The sequence below is a fragment of the Rhinatrema bivittatum genome, chromosome 5, assembly GCF_901001135.1.
Source record: "Rhinatrema bivittatum chromosome 5, aRhiBiv1.1, whole genome shotgun sequence".
NCBI lineage: Eukaryota > Metazoa > Chordata > Amphibia > Gymnophiona > Rhinatrematidae > Rhinatrema > Rhinatrema bivittatum.
The window spans coordinates 24,238,029-24,261,052 of NC_042619.1; the positions used below are offsets into that span (position 1 = coordinate 24,238,029).

The 23,024-nt window shown below is 45.4% G+C and overlaps 1 protein-coding gene across 3 annotated transcripts in view; it reads left to right on the top strand.

The window, feature by feature from the left end:
• Positions 1-23,024, top strand: part of GDPD5 (glycerophosphodiester phosphodiesterase domain containing 5) — a 424,914-nt gene that overhangs the window by 304,969 nt on the left and 96,921 nt on the right. For all 3 annotated transcript variants that reach the window (XM_029602145.1, XM_029602143.1, XM_029602144.1), the window contains exons 4-5: positions 19,633-19,726; positions 21,625-21,684. In XM_029602145.1, coding sequence (XP_029458005.1) covers positions 19,633-19,726; positions 21,625-21,684 — 154 coding nt within the window. The remainder of the gene's footprint in view (positions 1-19,632; positions 19,727-21,624; positions 21,685-23,024) is intronic.

Below are 23,024 nucleotides of genomic sequence, written 5' to 3' on the forward strand. Positions count from 1 at the left end.
CCTCGCCCCCAATCTGTGGTTCACTCTCTCCCTCCCTCTCTCCCCCATCCCCAGTTCACTCCATCCCTCTCTCCTTCCTGATAGGTTCCCTCCCCCCCCCCCCCCCCCGGTCAGGTGTTGCTGAGTCGCTCCCTCTGTGCCCCCTGGATCCCCTCATTCACCGCTGATGAAGTTAAACAGGGAGGAGGAGGAGGAGACGGCAGCTTTGCAGGCCCTCCGGCGCCTCCTTGTTCTCCTCCTCCTCCCGTCAGGCCCCCCAGCATCGCGCTTTGTATGATGCGATCCAAAGCGCGACGCTCTGACCCGGCAGGAGAGGAGGGGGAAAAGGAGGCGCCTGAGGCTCTGCAAAGCTGCCGTCTCCTCCTCCACTTTCATTTAATCAGCGATAAGCGAGGGAGGTCCCGGGCCGCGGGAGAGGGGCAGTGAAGCAAGCACCGTCCTTTTGGTAGAAGCTCCCTCTCCCACGGCAATTCCCGAGCAGGAGAGGGAGAGGAGTTGGCTGAATTTGGAGAGGCCATGACCCCTGCGGCCCATGCCGTTCCGATGGCCTGTTCAATACAGTAACAAGCTTGGAAAGGTGTGGTTAGACAGTACAGGCTATTTCCAAAGGCACTCTTCATCTTCCAGCCTTCCCTTCCCCTCCTCTGCTCAGTCACCAATTCACCCCTCCTCTCTCCTACCTCTGACTCTCTTCCCCTTCCATTCACTTCCCTCACCTATGTCTCCTCTCTTCCGCTGCCTCCTCTCTCCCCTCTCCCCTCCCTGTCCTCACATTCTCCTCCCTCTCTCTCTCAACTCAGCTTCTCCCTCCTCTTCCCCCCCCCCCCCCCAGCTCACCCCTTATCACCTCTTCCTTTCTTGTCCTCTCTTTTCCCTTCCCACTCCCCTCCTGCTGCTGCTTCTCTTTGGCTGGCAGGACTCGGGGGATCCCCTCTGCCTCTTCCTGTTCCACCTGGACACGCAGGGATGGTTTACTTGCGCAGCTGGAAAGGGATGCGGACGGACACCATGGTTACGAGCCTACGATGTGAAGCATTAAGTATCCAAGAGCGTGTGAGCCGGGCGCCTCGGCACAGCTCAGGTGCTTGTGAGTAAGGAGAAGCTATGGACCTTCAAGCCAGGAGAAATCTTCTAACTCAACCCCGGGGGGGGGGGTGTGCAGATCCTAGAGGGCTGCAGACTGGTCTGTGAGATTTTCTTTCCGGATAACCAATATAGGCAAATGAACTGGATTCTTAGGCCAAATCTGCACAGCTTTAGCCAATGAATATTCTCGATAGCTGTCCTGAAAAACCCAGCTCGATGTGTGACTCTTGAGGACTGGGTTTGCAAACACCTCTCTTGTAACTGGGGACACTTGAAGAGTTTTTTATTTATTTATTTATTTATTTAATGGTTTTTATACACCGCCGCTCATCAGAGATATCACGTCGGTGTACATAGAACGAAAATCCGCAATTGCGTTGTACATAAAACAGTAAGAAAACAACTTAGAAACTATACATTAAAACAGTTAATCATCATGTAAAAAAGAAAACTAATAGTTGCATAGGCCTTTGAAATCACATTTTTCTTTTATGTTTTTTTAAATAATTTTTATTGGAAAAAGGAATAAGGTTGCATTCTGCGAATATGGCATAGACAAGGCATGAGCTATAACATTGCAAATACAAAACAGCACGCCTGTAACAAACGAACAAGCAAAAATCATAAACCACATTCCCTTTCTGTTTTATATGTTCACTGTAAAAACCTCCCCCACCCTCTAAACCCGTCTCATCCACACCTCACGCACCCCCCCCCCCCTTTTTACAGTCGTACCCTGTACCCAGACCTGTCTTAGAGTTGCTATTGTTAAGACCCACCCCATTGATTAAAATAACCCCCAGCAAGCAGACTATCTTGATGGTCCTGAGGGAGGGTAAAAAAAAGGATGGCCAACAGGCACAGTATTGCTTCCCCATGCCTACGGGAGCCCGTTTTATAGTCGGACCATCCTTAATAAACCAGGACTCAGAGTTCAACACCTCTTCCCCAACCCAATTCTGCAAGATGCGTTTACATGCCAACTGAAGAGCCAGGAATGCAAATCGCTCCCCTCGTGCCTTACCACAAGTGAGAAACAGGCAGTCGTCACCAAGTAAAAGGACTTTGCCTGTTCCCTGCAAAAATACAATCTGGGAGTGTAGGGTCTTAAACATATTCCGTAATGTTTCCGCTTCACTGGAGAGTGGATCCCCATCAGCATTTAGAGAAGTTGTTTTAACCCTTGCCATAAGTGAACAGGAAGAGATTAAAAACCACAATGCCCCGTGTAGGGCAGAGCAAAAGAGAATCCATCCCCCAGGGACCCCAGAGTTTAGCAGTGACCCCAATAAACCAGAGTGAAATAAGCATCTGGTTCTATACCCAAGGTCCCAAAAACCCAACCCCCCTAACCAAACATACCACCATTCATCCCCTGACTCATACCCCCTGTACTCAGAACCAAACACCTCCTCTTAAGGACCAAAAACAATCTTCCAGCACCTGAATGCTTATATTATCCTCTAGGAAGGTTGGCCCAAGAGCATCCTCCCCCAACAGACATAACAAAGAAATCGCCAAAGTCAAAATCCCAATGAAACAATCAATCCCAGCATGAAGAAGAAAAAAGAAACAAAACAGAACGCATTGGCGTCAGAAAATATAGCTGGTTGATTAAATTGGGAGATCCCTTAATGATTTGTGGTGTGCACATTTTTTTTCTCAGTTTTCCCTGCTGCGCTGGAAAAATAATCTCACATAAGTGACAAACTATGAAATCAAAAACAAGTACAGTCTCGAGGAGCAGCCTGCCGCGGAAAATAAAAAGAAAAGTAAACGTGTCTGTTAGGTAGCAGCGTGAACGCACCAGCAGCCCAAAGTCACCATAGCCCACATTTTACTGCACCAGGGGCTCCAAAACAAATCACCATGCTGCGGTTTTATTGCGGACTCTTTCATCCCATCTGATCTTTACCCAACGTGGACAAAGAGGAGGCAACCTCCTCCTTGTTTGTAAAGAAAAACGTTTTGTTGTCATGATGTGAACAGCAATGCGCAGTGAATCCCTCTGCGGGGTAATTCTGAGCAGATCGCCAACATTTCCCTCCACTGTAAAGACACATGGGCTGAGAAGTCATTGGAGAGCAGAATCTTATTTCCTTGAAATTCCACATGTGCATGCTGTCTAAAGGCCGATTTTAGTATGTGCGTCATGACGGGTCAGAATTTACCGTCCCCCAACTCGCTGGATACGCTCACATTGAAGGCGGTCATTCAGAAAGTCCAAGCCTAGATGTTCTGGGAGCCGTGTTGCCAGGAAATTGCTTAATTCCTCCTCGCACATAATCTTTAAATTGCCAATTGTGATTCTCCTGATCTTTGAGGCGCTCACATTTTACTAACTAATTCGCCATTTTGGCGCTCCGCTTCAATCAGCCAATCTTCCTGAGAAGAGATGCGTTGTTCCGTCAAATCCAACCACTTCGACTGCCCCTCCAAGCTGCCCTTAATTTCGTTCATGGAAGTCTGAGGGCGATCATCCAAGACTGCCGAGACGCTGTTAGATGTTTGAAGCAGCACCTCTTCCGAAATCGCCGCCAGCAGGTTTTCACCCTCAGCCGCTGCCGCTATTTTGGGATCGCTGCGCTTCTTGTCTCTCCCACCTCGCACCACTCTGCTGCTCATGTCCTCAAGCAGAAAATGTCAGGGGCGCCTTGCAAGAAAGGTATTCCGCAAAGCGTAGAATAAAGCCATGGGGCTGATAGCACAAAATAGTAAGGCTTACATGAGGGAGATGTCCCAGAGCTCTATCACCCGACCTCCGTCTAGCCCAGCGCCATAAATCTGGAAAGCAAAATCATATTTTTCTAGGAGCCAGAATATCCCCCATCTGGGAGCAGAAGGAGGAAAGTTGCCATGGTCTCTGCCTGATATGTACACAGAATGCAAAGACATTTTTCAAGGATTTGGATGTCTGAAAAACAAACTGAAGCTAGAGATATACAGCTTGGGTAAAGCTTGCTAGACTGCCCAAACATAGGGTCCCACTGGCTCTAATAAAGCCACAGAAGAAGAAACTAGCAAAACTGAACAAAAAGAGGCATGATTGTACTAGTAGATGTTTGCAATGACAGGACCAGCAAATGATCCGACAAGCTGAGGATCTGCACAGAGCCAAAGCCAACTTATCAAGCCACTGAAGACAAATCACTCTTTATTGCCCACTATAGGGGACCTGCTCCTTCATTCATCCAGAGCACAAGTCTTCATGTTTGTAGTGATAAAAATTGCTTCTAGTACATTGAGCTGGATGAGCCCTCGCTGTCTGACCGCATATTCAGTGCCCTTTAGCTGATATTACTGGGTTAAAATGCCCATGGGAATCTGTCTGGTGCTGAGCTGTTCCAGCACAAAGTGAATCAGGCCGTCCAGGATCACGATATCAAACTAGGACAGCAAAGTTAAATTCAGAAAAGCTAAAGCTGAGGAGGAGCGAGGTGTTCCCTATATAGACACCTGATGGGACAGCATGCTAACCACCAGCAGGAGTTAGGGTGGGGTAGTACCCGAATATAGCCTACAAGATTGCCAGGCTGGGCAGAAGGCATACTGTGATGGAGGAGCCAAAGACCTGAGACCTCTCCAAACAGGGAAGAGCCATGTAACAGTTACGTGAAAAAATAAAAAATAAAAAGGCAAAAGCCCTGGGTAAGAGGTACTGTGGGCCCAGAGTCTTAGGAAGTTCTTACAGAGGTAGCCAGAGGCAGTTGCAGAACTGCAGTGGTGAAGGATCAGTGCCAGGATCACTTGGGTCATCTCTCAACTAGTGGCTGGCCCGATAACAGAAGGACCAGAAATACAGGCAAACTGAAACAGAGAACGGAAAGAAATTATTCAGACTCTCAGCAAAGGTTAGAAAACATGTTACTTAAGGTAATATTGAAAACTAGAATTTTCAATTAAAAAAACCCAACTTATACATACTAAGTAATGTACCATCCTATGCAAATGTACGTAAATATACTGCAGAATGGGAGAAACTGGTCTGCATTTATACTCTTGTCGTAAAATTGACTCCTGGACTTGGGTGAAACGAATCCCTCGTGCACCTCTGTGTTAGTGATCTTATGCAGCCTGCGTATTTATCACACAGGGTGGCTGATCCCCCATCAGAAAACGTCTGCTCTAGGTTCTGAGGTTGTCTAAATGACCAACGGCGACTGGCGTGACAAAAGAGTACGCGATTGTTTGGATTTATGTACAGTCAACCCCCGACAGGGCAAAAGCACTGAGACTGGTTTGATGGTTGGAGTACATAAGGAACACTCTGCACTGGATGTTTGTTGTTCATGGTTACTTTTATTTCAATGCAAAGTTTAAGCTTAAAAAAAGTTTGCATTTCAGTTTTACAACAGGAATAAACTTGTCAAGGAAAGTACATCAGGAAGATAAAAGAAAAAGATAATAGTTGGCTAACAAACAGTAGCTCCAATGAGCCCACAATATGAAGGAGGAAAGCACAGGGAGTAAAATCATAAAATGCAAAACACAAAGGAGAAGGAAGCAAAACCCGATAATCATAGCAATCTGGATACAGTCTGTTCTCTTAGAGTCCTAGGAAAGCCTTTGCCAAGAGGGCTCAGGGATGATCCACTTTACATTGGACAGTGTTAGTAAACATTTACAAGGAAAATGAATCCAAAAAGATGCAGCAAAGGCCTTAGCTTCCTGGTGCATATTCACTTTTAATTATCCTTGCATTAACTCATACACACACAACATGCCATAAGTGTTGGCTGTCTTCTGAATAAGGGTAACTATTGTAACCTATCATTAAAATCATCCATTGTACCTGAAGACTGGAGGGTGGCCAATGTAACCCCAATATTTAAAAAAGGCTCCAGGGGCGATCCTGGTAACTATAGACCAGTGAGCCTGACTTCAGTGCCGGGAAAACCAGTGGAAACTATTCTCAAGATCAAAATCATAGAGCATATAGAAAGACATGATTTAATGGAACACAGTCAACATGGATTTATCCAAGGGAAGTCTTGCCTAACAAATCTGCTTCATTTTTTTGAAGGGGTTAATAAACGTGGATAAAGGTGAACCGGTAGATGTAGTGTATTTGGATTTTCAGAAGGCGTTTGACAAAGTCCCTCATGAGAGGCTTCTAAAAAGACATGGGATAGGAGGCGATGCCTTTCGTGGATTACAAACTGGTTAAAAGACAGGAAAGAGAGAGTAGGATTAAATGGTCAATTTTCTCAGTGGAAAAGGGTAAACAGTGGAGTGCCTCAGGGATCTGTATTTGGACCGGTGCTTTTCAATATATATATAAAAATGATCTGGAAAGGAATACGATGAGTGAGGTTATCAAATTTGCAGATGATACAAAATTATTTAGAGTAATTACATCACAAGCGGATTGTGATACATTACAGGAGGACCTTGCAAGACTGGAAGATTGGGCATCCAAATGGCAGATGAAATTTAATGTGGACAAGTGCAAGGTGTTGCATATAGGGAAAAATAACCCTTGCTGTAGTTACACGATGTTAGGTTCCATATTAGGAGCTACCACCCAGGAAAAAGATCTAGGCATCATAGGGACAATACTTTAAAATCGTCGGCTCAGTGTGCTGCAGCAGTCAAAAAAGCAAACAGAATGTTAGGAATTATTAGGAAGGGAATGGTTAATTTATTTATAACTTTTTTTTTCTATACCGAAGTTCAAATAACAGCGTTACTTATCACTACGGTTTACATTACAACCATAAAACAGACAGTAACAATAATTGTCTAATAATTAATAAAACGGAAAATACATAATGCCTCTATATCGCTCCATGGTGAGACCGCACCTTGAATACTGTGTACAATTCTGGTCGCTGCATCTCAAAAAAGATATAGTTGCGATGGAGAAGGTACAGAGAAGGGCAACCAAAATGATAAAGGGGATGGAACCGCTCCCCTATGAGGAAAGACTAAAGAGGTTAGGACTGTTCAATTTGGAGAAGAGAAGGCTGAGGGGGAAGATTATAGAGGTCCTCAACGAGTAGATGTGAATCTGTTATTTTCACTTTTGAATAATAGAAGGACTAGGGGGCATTCCATGAAGTTAGCAAGTAGCACATTTAAGACTAATCGTGGCAAATTCTTTTTCACTCAACGCACAATAAAGCTCTGGAATTTGTTGCCAGAGGATGTGGTTAGTGCAGTTAGTGTAGCTGGGTTCATAAAAGTTTTGGATAAGTTCTTGGAGGAGAAGTCCATTAATGGCTATTAATCAAGTTTACTTAGGGAATAGTCACTGCTATTAATTGCATCAGTAGCATGGGATCTTCTTAGTGTTTGGGTACTTGCCAGGTTCTTGTGGCCTGGTTTGGCCACTGTTGGAAACAGGATGCTGGGCTTGATGGACCCTTTGTCTGACCCAGCATGGCAATTTCTTATGTTCTTAACTTAAGGTCACTACTGCATTGCATTAAGAATTGTGAAACCACAGGTATGCTAAAAAAAAAAAAAAATCAATTCACGGTTTTTCCTACTCTCTTTCTACCCTTTCCTGGGTGTCAAGGGTTAGGCTGTCATGCCTCCCCTCCATGATGTCGGTGCCCTCTTCTTGGCAGGATAATGTAGAGGTTTGCTGTTGCCTTCTGCAGCCTTCAGCGCTTGGTCTTTCCTCATTCAGGCACTTCTGCTTAGAACTAACCCTGTTTTAACTTCCAAGATTTAGCGAACTTGGCCTCTCCCAGGCCAGTGTTACTGGTCTGTTGAGGATGACCAAGACAAAACAAGGTCAGAGGTGCACAGTCCCAGTGCTTCCATCAAGCTGTCGATCCTGGAATGCATTTATTAGCGATGCTTTAGGTGATAACTGGGATCCTGCCAGCATTACGACTCTTGTACTGAGCACGGGCTGTCAGCTCCTGCTGCCGTTCAGCGTGGAACAGACTGATTCTAGATATACGCAGTGCTCGGTATTATTTTCTGAAAGGGACGATGAATGGAGCGTTCCTGGCACGCTGGAACAGATAACCTGATCAGTTTCTTTTAACGTGCACATAAATGTCCTCCGATTTCATTTTATATTTTTCTTTTGAGGACGGTTTTCTAAACAGTGTATGTATGTACATCTGCTGACTGGACCCTGTGTTCCCTGAATGCAACTATAAAAGCATCCATTCTCTTCCACAACATGTGTACTTTTAGCTGTGCTTACAGGACGTGACAGAATAAAAATTATGTTTTCTCTATTTCATGTTCAATTAAGTTTAAGGGCCAGATTTTGGTTGGATATCAAGAGTTGATCCTAAAGAAACGCATTCAGTAAATGTCCCAAAACATATGGCTTTTGGAGTGAGACTGAGAGAGTGACCGGCACACAAAAGGAGCAGATTCCTTGGATAGAGGTCAATATTCAGCAGCCCAGTGAGTAGATAATTTTTAGCCATATAAATTGTCAAGGATGTTCAATGGCGTACTGCCCATTAGGCACTTCACTGAATTCCGTCAGATAATCCTTGTTAGCTGGATACATTTATCTGGATAACTTTAGGACTCCTCTCTGACATGACAAGACTTACTTAGTCAGAGAAATTATCTGGTTAACTCTCAATATCAGGGTTAGCCAGATAAAGTTATGCAGCTAACCTACCTCTAGCCCAGGAAAACGTCCACTATGCCTCCAGCTTATCCAGCTATTGCTTATCCGGCTAAACAGCCAGATAAGTCAGAGGTGGTCAGAGCGGTAGGAAATATAAAACACAGTTTTTTTTAGCTAAGTCTCGAACTTAGCCAAACAAACCATCTGAATATTGACCTCATGGATTTTACTGCATTTCTCATTTTTAAAGCAAAGTATTTTGATAATGGCTTTGTGCTAAATCAGGGCTTCAGAACTTTCCTGGTGGACCCCACAGTCTTTTGGGTTTTTAAGATATCCATTCTTCATGTGTTTATGAGATAAGAACATAAGAACATAAGAAATTGCCATGCTGGGACAGATCAAGGGTCCATCAAGTCCAGCATCCTGTTTCCAACAGAGGCCAAAAACCAGGCCACAAGAACCTGGCAATTACCCAAACACTAAGAAGAATCCATGCTACTGATGCAATTAATAGCAGTGGCTAATCCCTAAGTATAATTGATTAATAGCCATTAATGGACTTCTCCTCCATCTGTTGGCGACATAATACCTGCATGTTTGTCATGCATATATTCATTGTGGATATCTTTCTCTACCCTATCAACAAAACTCAAGCCTTCCTTTCTGAGCACACTACCTTATCCAGTCTCTCACTGCCTCCCCTTAGACTACTGCAAGCTGCTGCTCACAAGTCTCCCACTGAGCCATCTCTCTCCACTACAACCGATTCAGAATTCAGCAGCATGACTTATCTTCCTCCAGTGTCATTACGGTCATGTGACGCCTCTTGTCCAATCATTGCATGGGCTTTCCGATTTCTTTTCCATACAGTTAAAGCTTCGCCTTTTCTTCTATGAGTGCATTCACTCTGCATCTTCTCGTGACCTCTCCTCTCTTATCTCTCCCTACATCCCTGGTCATGAACTCTATTAAACAAGCAAGCAAGCTGCTCCTATCCGTGCCCTTCTCCATCGCCATCTCTCTACTTTACGCTTCCCACCTTGCCGCACTATTTTCCCTGGAACAGCCTCCTTTTGATGGTCATGCTCCATCTCTCACCATAATTCAGATTCCTCCTAAAATCCCATTTTTTTTGAAGATGCGTTCAAATCTGAAATTCTGGCCATCTCCAGCCAGAGCCTTATTGATTTTTTTTTTAATTAAATTTCCAATTACTTCCCAGTCCGTTCCTTAATTGGAGCAGACTGGGAGGGAACTGGCAAAGTCCTACTCATGTCCCGCATGTATTCTTCAAAAATTCCCCTTCCCATGCACACGACTGGTCTTCTGCGCATACATGCGTGCGCCGATACAAAATACAATGGGCATCAGATTTTATAACATGTGTGTGCACTGGGAACCGCACACACATGGATGCCCACGTGTTTTGTTTTGTTTTTAACGTGCAGAAAACGTGTTATGTATAAAATACATAACACGTTTTCTGGTTGAACTCCATTCATACTCAATGCAAAAATGTTCATTTTTTCCTGAGACTTCCTGCTAAGCCTTGCTTCCAAATTCCCGGTGGAACACTCATGTCTTTAATAACTTTCTAAAGCTTATCTCACTCTGTGTTCTTAATTTTTCTGGCATGCTGTTCCAGGCAGTGGGTCCTGCCACTGAAAAGGCGCAATCTCAAACCTTGTCTAAATGTGCATTCTTAATCTGTGGAATTTCTACTAAACCCTTGTTTTGGGAGCAGAGAGATCTAGATGGCGCGTAGACATGGAAACCTAACAGGAATATATCTCCAAGATCTAGTACCTTCTGTCAGTAAGAAACAACTTCCTCCTGTGTTGTGTTTCCCTGACCACCTCGGGGAAACACAGCCACTTTACCACCCATAAAAAGAAACATCTTTAGCCCAAAAAAATAACCTCTGGGACCATCTGTTTATCTGACTCGTCAAAAAAAGGTAACCAACAATGTGGCCCTTTCTGTCACCTCTGACTGGGATTACTCCAAGAAATCAGATTTAAATCTCTCATGCATAGGTCCTCCCACCTGATTGTCCTCAGCAGATAAAACCAATCTGTTTTTTTTTTGGGGGGGTGTTCCCCCACAATTACTGAGTTCCCCGTCAGCTGGGGACTCCGGGTTTGCTTTGTTTGACACTTAAAGGAGAGAGGGTTCTCATCACTGAGACGGGACCTAGCTTCACCTGCATCTTTGGAGGACGGATGGCGGGAGAGAGAGGAGTCACCTTGGACCTCTGCCAGGGTTCATCTACATCCATAGAAGATACTGGGAGGAGAGTCGCCGTGCTGTGAGGGCCTTTCAGGTGCTGTGAGGAGAAAACGCAGCTGTCGGAGGCAGGGAATGTGCGATTCTTCATTTGGAAACTTCTCCATAGGACTAAGTTTTCCAAATTCCCCTCCACATGGGTGATGGGTGACTTAACTGTGGCCGTAAACCAGGAAGGCAGAGAGAGCGAGAGAGAGTGAATTACTGCTTTGGAGCAAGTGACTGTAGAAAAGTATAATCAAACCTTTGAAGTCGCAGATTTATTAAGAACTGATCGTGTAACAAACATCTCGGTGCGAAACTGCAAAGATTAAAAGTAAACATCGTATTGCTTGCGTAATTCTTCGGCAGAGCTTCAGCTGGAAATCGTTTCAGCCTCCAGAGTCTTATTGCAGTTGGACATTAAGGACTCGTCTTTGCTGTTGGTAAGTGAGCGATGGTCGCTGCTGTTTATGTGAACTTTGCAAAGGGATTTGGTGAACTGGGGCAGTGCGCAGGGCCCAGAGGATCTCTCCTGCTCCCTCTCGGGGAATCCTGGTCATTAACGTGAAAGAAAGAGCATGGGAAGGTTTCACCTCAAAGATGACTGGGGAGAGAGAGAAGGGCCCTTAGTATGTTATCTGGATCAGCGCCCAAGAACATAAGAAATTGCCATGCTGGGTCAGACCAAGGGTCCATCAAGCCCAGCATCCTGTTTCCAACAGAGGCCAAACCAGGCCACAAGAACCTGGCAATTACCCAAACACTAAGAAGATCCCATGCCACTGATGCAATTAATAGCAGTGGCTATTCCCTAAGTAAACTTGATTAATAGCCATTAATGGACTTCTCCTCCAAGAACTTATCCAATCCTTTTTTGAACCCAGCTTCACTAACTGCACTAACCACATCCTCTGGCAACAAATTCCAGAGCTTTATTGTGCGTTGAGTGAAAAAGAATTTTCTCCGATTAGTCTTAAATGTGCTACATGCTAACTTCATGGAATGCCCCCATAGTCCTTCTATTATCCGAAAGTGTAAATAACCGATTCACATCTACTCATTCAAGACCTCTCATGTTTTATTCATCCTAATTTTTACACCTCTTTTCCTTGTGGGAGGGTGGGGAAGGATTTCACAGTATTTGTCACTGGAGTTTTCTGCAGTTGTTTTATGCGGGGGAGTCACCAAAAAAAATTACCGCGTGCTGAATTTCAGGCAGCTGGTCTGCCGTGATCGTGCCGGGCAGTCTTAGCGAACGCTCCTTGTTCATAATAATAATAATAAAATAAAAAACCGAGCCTCGGCGGGGGAAGGAGCTCTTCCAGTCTCTCAGATCCGACTAACGGGCCAATACAGGACGCGCTAGCTTTACCCCTTATTCAGTAAGGGGTAATATCGCGTCCAAAACGCGCGTCCAAACCCCCCCGAACCTAATAGTGCTCGCAACATGCAAATGCATGTTGATGGCCCTATTAGGTATTCCCGCACGATACAGAAAGTAAAATGTGCAGCCAAGCCACACATTTTACTGTAAGAAATTAGCGCCTACCCAAAGGTAGGCGCTAATTTCTCCGGGCACCAGGAAAGTGCACAGAAAAGCAGTAAAAACTGCTTTTCTGTGCACCCTCCGACTTAATATCATGGCGATATTAAGTCGTAGGTCCCGAAAGTAAAAAAAAAAAAAAAAAAAATACAAAAAAAAATTTTGAAATAGGCCCGCGGGTCGAAATCCAGACGCTCAATTTTGCCGGCATCCGGTTTCCGAACCTGTGGCTGTCAGCGGGCTCGAGAACCGTCGCCGGCAAAATTGAGCGATGGCTGTCAAACCCGCTGACACCCGCTGTCAAAAAAGAGGCGCTAGGAACGCGCTAGTGTCCCTAGCGCCTCTTTTTACCGCCGGCCCTAATTAAAATAAATTAAAATACTGAATTGCGCACACAGGAGAGTGGCCTGTGAGCGCGCTGGGAGAGCGGGGGTTCGCCCGCTCTCCCGCGTTTTTACTGTATCGGCCTGTAAGTAATTACTCTCCCTGCTGGCAGCAGGTACCCCAGAGCCCTCTCCGTGCTGTGCAGCATCTGAAGACGCCGATGCTGCAGGGACACTGCGATCGATCGGCAGCTGCTCTGCTTGACGGTGATCAGCCTTGCTCCTGTTGTCTCCCAGCGCTGAGGAATTCATCGGCTAGCAGGGGATTTGCCCGGGCAGGCTCCTTGCGTCCCGTGTTTGCTCTCGTTAAGAATGCTGGAGGAGGAAGCAGCCACGGAGCGGCCCTGCTGCCCATTTATTTATTTATTTATTTATTTTAACTTTTTTTTTCTATACTGTCGTATGGTGGGGACCGTCACAACGGTTTACATTAAGGCACATAAAAATAATGCTAAAGTATTTTAAGTTACATGGGTGCCGTTAAGGATCGGTAACATAGTTTGCAATAATATGAATAGGTTAGTGTAATAAATCAATGTCCAATTCACCTTGTATTGGTTTAGGCTACGATATCACCTTTATCATTGTACTTTTACCTTTTACTGCTGAGCTTAAAAATGAAACTTAAGCTAAATAAAATCATACGCATATTGATGTTGGTTATGTGCTTGTTGTTCACCTGTTTGTTTGTACCTGCTTTCCCCTGTGTACTATTCTCCTTTCTCTTTCTGATAAGCCAATTTAAAGAGCCATGTTTCTAAATTTTTTCTAAAGGTTTTGTTGTAACTTTGTAGTCTTAACTCCAATGGCATGGCGTTCCATAGTACGGGTCCTGCCAAGGATAACGCTCTCTCTCTCTTACCTGTGTGAGTCTGGCTGTTTTGATTGATGGAATGGTGAGGAGGGCTTTGTTGGCTGATCTCAGGTTTCTATTTGGGATGTGTACGCGAAGGGCTGTGTTCAGCCAATCTGCTTTTTCATTGTGTATTATGTATTAATTTGTGTATGGTGCTTAGTAGAGGTGTGAATCGTGTGATCGATCGTCTTAACGATCGATTTTGGCTGGGGGGGGGAGGGAAATCGGATCGTCGTGTTTTGTTTTGTTTTGAAATTGTTAAAAATCGTAAATCGGGGGAGGGCAGGAAAACTGGCACACCAAAAAAACCCTAACACCCACCCCGAACCTTTAAAACAAACCCCCACCCTCCCGAACCCCCCCAAAATGTTTTAAATGACCTGGGGTCCAGTGGGAGGGTCCTGGCGCGATGTCCCGCTCTCTGGCCACACCAAAAAAGCCCTAACACCCACCCGAACCCCCCCAAAATGTTTTAAATGACCTGGGGTCCTGGCGCGATGATCCCGGCGCGATGTCCCGCTCTCTGGCCACGACTGCTGTGAAGAGAAATGGCGCCGGTGGCCCTTTGCCCTTATCATGTGACAGGGCAAAGGTAGCGCCGGCGCCATTATGATTCCTAGCTCCCGACGTCACGCGTCCAGGAGATCGCTCCCGGACCCCCGCTGGACCCCCAGGGACTTTTGGCCAGCTTGGGGGGGCCTCCTGACCCCCACAAGACTTGCCAAAAGTCCAGCGGGGGTCCGGGAGCGACCTCTTGCACTCGAGCCGTATATGGCCGGCGCCATTTTGCAATACGGCTCGAGTGCAAGAGGTCGTTCCCGGACCCTCGCTGGACTTTTGGCAAGTCTTGTGGGGGTCAGGAGGCCCCCCCAAGCTGGCCAAAAGTCCCTGGGGGTCCAGCGGGGGTCCGGGGTTCCAGCGGGGGTCCGGGAGCGGTTGTTAGAAGAGGTTTAAGTCTTCTAAGCACCATGGTTTTAGCATAACCTTCCTTTACTTTTAAAGATATGTGTTGTTTTAAGCTCAGTTCTGTGTCAATTATTACCCCAGGTTCCGTACTTTGTCCATAATTTCCAGCAGCTGAAGAAGAGGCCTCACGGACCACTGTTTGGGTATCCTGAAAGTGGATAAAAGTGATGTGAGGGCCGGATGGCACAGCGTTACACAGAATAGTGTCGTGGGCCCTAAGATGGAAGAAAACTGCCTTCACGCTGCCGCCCCCCTCCCCCCCCCCCCTTGTATCAAGTTAATACTAAAATAAATCAAAATTCTTTGATTTTCCTCCGTCCATGCAGCTGATGAGCCTTGAGGGTTTAATAATTCGTAACATAATTTGCATTTGCCTGGATTTTATTAAATCCAGACTGGATCCAGCCGTGCACCTAGGTTCATTACTTCAGAAACCAGCATGTAGCCAGCTCTGGGGTGCAGTGCCCAGTCTACATGAGAGGAGGGAGAAGATATTTGGACAAACATAAGAAATGCCATACTGGGTCAGACCAAGGGTCCCATCAAGCCCAGCATCCTGTTTCCAACAGAGGCCAATCCAAGTCACAAGTACCTGGCAAGTACACAAACATTTAATAAATCTGAAGCTACTATTGCTTAATTATTAATAGCAGTTTATGGATTTTTCCTCTAGGAATTTATCCAAACCGTTTTTAAACCCAGTCACACTAACTGCTGTAACCACATCCTCTGGCAGTGAATTCCAGAGCTTAACTATGCGCTGAGTGAAAAAGAGCTTTCTTCGATTTATTTATTTATTTATTTAGAAGTTTTCTATACCGACATTCAAGTGAATATCACATCTATTTACAATGAACAAGGGGTAACCAATAACTTTAGGAAATAAGAAATTACATGTAACGAAAGGAAGCTAGAACTGAGGGGAGAAAGGGCTGGAGTAGCAAAGTCAGGTGCATGCGAGGTAAGGTAACAAGATCGAATGTTAACACTTGTTTATGCTAAAAATAACCATTATTTAAAATATATACCATATTTACAATCTGCAGGGGAGGAGGTAGCTGGGATGTAGGGTCTGCGAGGTTAAGGGAAGGCCAAGTTTTAAGTTGTTTTTTCTAAAGGTTTGGGTACAGTGTTCTAGGCGTAAGTAGGGGGCATACAATTCCAAAGGGTTGGTCCAACAACTTGCTGACTTCATGGAGTGCCCCCTGGTCCTTATCCAAGAGAGTAAATAACCCATTTACATTAACTTGTTCAAGTCCTTTCATGATTTTGTAGACCTCTATCATATCCCCCCTCAGTTATCTCTTCTCCAAACTGAATAGTCCTAACTTCCTTAGCCTTTCCTCATAGGGCAGCCGTTCCATGCCCCTTATCATTTTGGTTGCCCTTCTTTGGGTAGGTGAGGGTCAGGACTCATTCAAGCTCGCACAGTGTCGGTGGAAGAGTAGGGCTTGGGTTATGGCTATGTAAGGGACTTACTGGCCATGCCTTGTCTTCTTAGTGTCCTTGAAACTGTTTCCAGTAAAATCCTATTTTCCATGGCTGTACTGCTGCCGAGGGCGTGTGCATGAGTAGGAGGTAGGAACTTGGATTTCTAAGATTATGTTGAGTTTCCCAGGACACAGGAGCAGATCAATTAAAAAAACCAAAAAGTATGTAGTGGTGATGCAGTGTGTTCTGTGCAAGGCGTAATAATGAAATTAGTGTGTGTCATGAGATAAGGTTGTGACTAAAATACTTTATTTATTTATTTGTTTTTATATACCGGTGTTCGATCTGGAAAATCACATCGGTTTACATTGTAACTTGGTTTTAGGAAGGGGGGGCCTTCCTATTTACATTATAACTTCGAGAATGCGTCTTATTTAATATTTTAAATTCAAATTCAGAGATACATACAATAACAATTAATCGGAAACAAGAACAATATGTCTTCAACATAGAGTATGATATCACATGATTAATTCTAACAGTAGCTTTAGCAGTAGCGGTAACAAAAGGGAACAACGTTAAGTCTAACAGGTTGTGTTGGACATAACTTTGTATTGTTTGTCATCCATGAAAACAGTTGATTCTGTCCATAATACCTATTGATAAGAGACAGCCTGTTGCTTCAGTATATTCCAATTCCAGAGCACCGCATAAAACTTAGGGACACAGTACAGTTCATAATTACACATGAAACAGAAATGATGGCAGAAAAGGACCAAATGGTCCATCCAGTCTGGCCAGCAAGCTTATGGTAGTATCTGCTGCACCATACAAGTCACCCCCATACTTATCAGTTTCCCACACCGTCAAAGTCCGGGCCCTTGTTGTCTGAGTCCGATTCCCCGTTACCTCCTGCCGTTGAAGCAGAGAGCAATGATTGAGTTGCATCAACAGTATGAAGGCTTAGTGGTTAAGGGTAGGACCACCACACCAGCAAGTTACCCCCATGCACTCATTTCCATCCTCTATGCTTTAGGGATCCACAGTATTTATCCTTCACAGTTTTAGTCTTCACCACTTCCTCCGGAAGGGCATTCCAGGCATCCACCACCCTCTCCATGAAGAAATATTTCCTGACTTTGGTTCTGAGTCGTCCTCCCTGGAGTTTCATTTCGTGACCAAGGGACCAGGGGGTCACTAAATGAAACTCCAGGGCCATTTGGCCCATCCAGGCTGCTCAGTTGTCTTCCTGTCTGGTTCTCTACCACTTTGGGTAGATGAGCACATAAAACATTTCTGTGCTGAAAGCAACTCCAGCTTCTCTCCTGCCATCTCTTTCCCCACCGTGCCTTTTTACTCAGCTTCTCAACTCTGTTCCTAGCAATGCCCTCCGTATCTGTCCCAAGAATGCTGCTAGTCCATACTGAATCTAACAACCAGGCCCCTTCCTGTGCCAAGCTTTGTAATAGAATCAGAAAATATGATGGCAAATATAAAGTCACAAAATGCGTTAAAGCATTCTGGTCCTGGAGAAAACTAGATTATTCGTAGGCTGTGAGACCAACAAAATAAGATGTTCTAGGACGTGAGCTTTTGAAAGTTCACAAGTAACAAACCCCTTCTCCAGATACTAGAAGTAGGAGTCTACATGGTCTCAAAAACTCCACGTATTTCCATGTCTTTTTGTTGTTGATTCCTGCAAAGTTTCCAGTAAAGAGAGAAACATTTATCGGCTTATGCTAGTTATTATGTGATGGTCATTGAGTTCAGTTTCATGAGATAATGTACCATAATAAAAACAAAGAATGAAGATATCAGAAATATCATTGCTGTGTGTATAATATGTATGCATTTTGACCTGCTTAGGGCCTCGTTTACTTAAGTATTTTTCCCATAGACACAGAATGTAAGAAAAGCCTTAGTAAGTCAGGCCCGTAATTTGTTTTTGTGTGTTAATATATTTTTTCCGCTCATTGCCTTCTTTGACCTGTTGTATCTTGATAGAGAGTTGGTAATAGTCTGTCAGTTACTTGAGATCCTTAATACCCATTTATATAAATATAACAAGAGCAGTTCTGGCTGTCTTGCTAACTTCTAACCAAACAAATGCCCTGAGATCAGTAGTCATAAGTCCACACAAGGGGCTCAAGTTGTTTTTTTTGTGGATTGTAGTTTTGGCATCAGTCTGCTGTAGTTAGCTTTCAGTAAATTTGTCTTGAAATTTGGCTTCCCATTCTGCCAATTTACTAAAAATAATTTGTTTTCTTTTCAATACATTTTTTCCACCCCATGCACTGGTGTTTGTACTAAGATTTTTATAATACTGGGTATTAAGGCGGAATAGTGTTCTGTTTTGCTTTGGGGGTTTTTTTTAATTTTTTATCGGGATTGGTGTGTTGAACACTGGTAGGTGGACTCTTCTGCTGGCATTTATTTGAACTAATTCCATTTCTATTACTCATGCATAAGCTCCTCTTAATGGCCCATGTCCTGCACCACTTAGGTATTTGGGCATTCACCTGCTTAATCTGGCAGATTTAATAAAGGCCAAGAATTCATAGGGCAGTTATGGGATGAGTAGGAGGGGATTTCTTTTAATGGCCTCAAAGAAGAATACGACCTTGTACAAGGGTCGAGGGAGGTGCACACCAGAATATGGACACAGTTGGCTAAAAGAGGAAGGGGTATCTTGGGTACGCAAGGCACCCACGTGAGTCAAGAAGGGACTGATGGCGACAGGAACACAATGTAAAATTATATCCCCTATGAAGACATAGAGCCTCTCACCACCCTGATAGACAAATAGAATGCAGATCTGGACTTGTGGTTGATGAATAAAGAATTGGGGGTTATCTGGAAAAGGTCTATAAGGTGTCAGTATGCAGCAGGAGGGTGTGCTTAATGTATACATTAGTCCGAAGAACCTGTCGCTACCCCATTTTCACCACAGTCGTCTGGACCGTGCTGGAGGGGTTGCGGTGAGATTGGAACCTAACATTTATGCATGGTGGCCCTGTAGGCCGCTGACAGAACACTGGGTTTGGGTGGAGACCGTGATTACAAAAACGCTGTGCCTTAAGCCCGCATTATGTCTGTTAGGGCTCTGTTCTGACTTAGCCCTAGGAAGAGACTTGTGCAAGTCGTGAGATCATCTTATCCTTGCGGCATGCCTGACTGTTGCATCATGCTGGAAATCAGTGCCTTTCCGTGGCTCAGTGGTTTACACAGATCCACAATGTTGCTGCATTAGCGAAAGTAATCTATGCTCTGCAGAAGAAGAAAAATATACAGTATACGACAGAGTGGAAGTATCTAGAGAAGGATGGGCTGACGGGTGGTTTGCTCTGGAGGGGGCTGACATGCAAGGTGGCGTATTGTATGCTTCTATGTAGGTCACTGTAATTTTCAGTTTGCGGATCACTATTGGAGTCTGCACAGTGCTAAATGACTGTTCACCTGTTGTATAAATAAAGAGTTTAAAAAAAAAAAATAAAGGCTAAGAAATCCTCCCTTTTTTTTAATCCTTTCTTCCTTATTTCTTCTTTAGGATTTTATATAACAGAACGGGATATTGGAGTGACTGGTCCATTCCAATTCTTGTAACAACTGCTGCTGGCTTTACGTACATTGCAGCATTATTGGTAAGTGGTGTTTGGAGAGCGGAGAGGAGAATTTCTGTGCCATGTGTGCTCCAGCACAAGTGAAAGCCTCTGCTGCTTGGGAAGGGAAGGGTTTATAAAATCTTGACCGGCCATTTTGAAGATGCCAACGTTGACGTCTTGAAGTGCTTCTGCGGTGTTTCTCTTAAAAGCCCAGTCTGAAATGATGACAGAAAAGCCGAGACCTAGCCCACACACCTCTTTCAAAGGTGGGGAAAAAAACCCATAGAGAATGTTACATCTGAATTCCAAGAGTTTGGTTCCAGTTTGGAGCCTTTGTCAGGGATGTTAATACAACAGACAATGCAGTGCATTCATCATTGGGCAAGGGCAATGTGCTCCAGTCCTGGAACTGCGAAAGCTAGCCAAGCAAACTGTGAATGGCAGGACGTATCGTCATGGATATGCACATAACTTTAATCATCATCTTACTTTTTATATAAAGCATAAAATGGCCGACTTCTTAAATGCACCGGAAAGTTCTTGAGCCAAATGTACTAAAGCCAGCGGTAAGGTATCCGTCCAAAAGCGCGTGTTCATGAGACAGAACTGATTCACCCGAAGCCAATGTCTGACCTGTCCTTGAGGTTTTCGGTCCTGCTGCTGACAAAACTGCTGTCGGGCGCAATCTGCTTCCCATAAATCCATAAAGTACTCAGCCCATGCATCCTTAATGCATATTAAATGCGGTCTAATGAACCCGGCACGATGAGAGATGCCATTCCTGCTGCTTAGAGCACTACAAATACCCAGCTAGGCCAGTTGTTTTGGTAATTGGTTCATTGTGCCAGTCTTTTGCAATTTGTGGGTCATTATTTACTGCCCTTGGTACAAAATGTTCAGACTTAGGTGAGGGACGCTATTTGCTTTTTATTTTAAACAAAGACTCAACAGTACTGAAAATATAGCTGATTGCATACTGGCCAGCCTGGACATGGAAAATCTTTATACCAGTCTAGGGTAGGAACAGGGGTTGCAGCAGATTAAAAAAAAAATAGAACATAAGTTTGTTACAGAACATAAGAGGGGAAACCCAACTGAGCCTTGTGATCTGTACTGTGTGATGTAAGGTTCATGCAAACTGACTTAAAGTCTGAGTTTCTTCAGTTGCAAGACACAGCCGTGAGGTCAAATGTGGCTCCATCGTACATCTGTGTGTGTGTGTATGTAATACGACAAACATTTGTGTAAAAAAAAAAAGTCAATGCAAAGAACAAAAACACAAGTGGTGGGAGTAGTGATGATGATGATAATGGTTATATGATACCCTTTAGTGTGATGTCTTCCTCCCCCCACCCTCTGCCTGGCTGCTTTTTGGGTGGGGGAGAAGGGAGACTTGGCCGTAGGGATCCCAGGGAAGCAGGAGAATCTTAGGGGGCTGGGGGGGGGGGGTGCTGTGGATCCTGAGGGCCCTGGAGGGGCCAGGTCTACAGTGCCCGTCTGCTCAAGGTCCCACTTGGCAGCCGGTTCCTCTTGTTCTGGTCTCGCCCTCCTCCTCCCGCCCGTTTCTTGTACGTGCGGTGGCGAGCGCACGACGTAGAGACGAGACCGCTGCTGCAGAGCCGGGTGAAGGCTTAACCTCTCTCCCCTCCGGATCAGAGTAAAGGGCTTAACCCTATAGTAAGTGGAGAGTACCGGCAGGCGTACAGAGTCGTGGGATGCACTGCTGTGTTACGTCCGCGAGGCAGCTCACTAGGCCTGTTGGAAGTCCTTAACCCCTTGCAAGCAGTCGTTTTTGCTTCGTTGCGGCTTCATTCCTGAACCTCTGCTTGCTGACCCTTGCACCTTGTACGAGCTCTTGGCGGTGACGAGACTTGATGCATCTGTGACTTGCTGTGCTATCATTGTTTGGTTTTTCTCCCCCTTCTCTCTTGTTTCAGATATTAGCACTTTGCCACGTAGCTGTGGGACAGCAGTTGAATCTACACTGGCTCCACAAGGTAATCGTCCCTCGCCTGGAAAGGAAAGTGGTGAGGGGGGAGGGCGAGCGGGGAAAAGGAGATTGAGCGGAGAGGACGACAACGCTCCTAGGAACCCAAGGGAGGAGCCGACCGCCGCGAGCCCAAACGGGTGGCACCTGGCACCTGGGGCCGCCGGCGTCGATGAGAGAGAGAGGGGGGGGGGAGGGGATGATCGGCGGAGCGTCGTGGCACCGCAGCCCTGGCACGACCCTGGGACCCGTCGAATGCCGTCAAGACCAGCGGGCTTTTTAGGGTCTCTGACATGGGGCCACCGCGCCGCCTTCGCCGTGAGGGGCTCTCTCTCAGCAGCTCCCCTCTCCCCTTGGAGAGTTTGCGGATCCTGGGTGTACGTTGGAAAGGAGGTGATAAAATTATTGCCCACGCGCGTTAGCTCGATATCTGATTTCACATTTTGGGGGCGCTGCCGCTGCTGTGGGAGAACAGGATACCGGTACAAAGCTTAGGTTGGGCTCTTACTGTAGTTGTGTGGGCTCTGATTATCTGATGACATTTGCTCTGAAGAGAGCGCCCGTTCCATTTTCTCAGGGTGGTTTATCCACGTATTTGGGAAAAAAAAAAAAAAAAGCAGTTTTTCATTATTTTATCATTTTAGCCGGCAGCTTCCTCCTGCTTTGCCCTACACTGCCACGAGCCTTCATTCACAAACTACCTGAGGATATTTTTCTTTCTGACTCAGCCCGGACTATGTCGCAGCTATAGTCTGGAACCAGGGGACCGAAAACCCGCAGCTCTCTCTCTCTGGAACCCAGCTAAGATGGTTTCTACGTTTGACTAGTAGGTGTCATCCTGGAGAAGCGGCAGAGATTCCCCGAGACTCCTCTGTCTCCGCAGCATCCCTGTCCCTAGCTGGCCCCGAGAGCAGAAGCCAGGTCTTCTGCATGGCGGTGTGTGGCACTGCCACGCAGCCATCCTTAGTTTTTTTTTTGGTTTGTTTGTTTGTTTTAAAGCTAGTGAACTGTGCAGATCTGCGCAGCACTGTGACTTTAATTACCAGAGGGACACTTTAAATGACACCGCTGCTGGAATCGCTGCTAACCTGTGCTGCAAGGGCGGATGCTTTCTATAGTCTTGTTGCTCACCCTGATAACAAGCGCCCCCTCCTGTGATCACAGGTGCTATTTTGGTAACCTCAGTGCAGAAATGTGTCATTTGGGGCAGATTCTCTGCTCTGTTTTTTTCTTTTTATGTGACGAGCAGAGAGCACAGGCTGGGGGGGGGGGGGTGTGAGGCGAGCAGATGTGTGCAGGTGAGGGAGGGGTCAAGAAGGGTTTGTGAACGGAGACGGGCGACATCGGTAG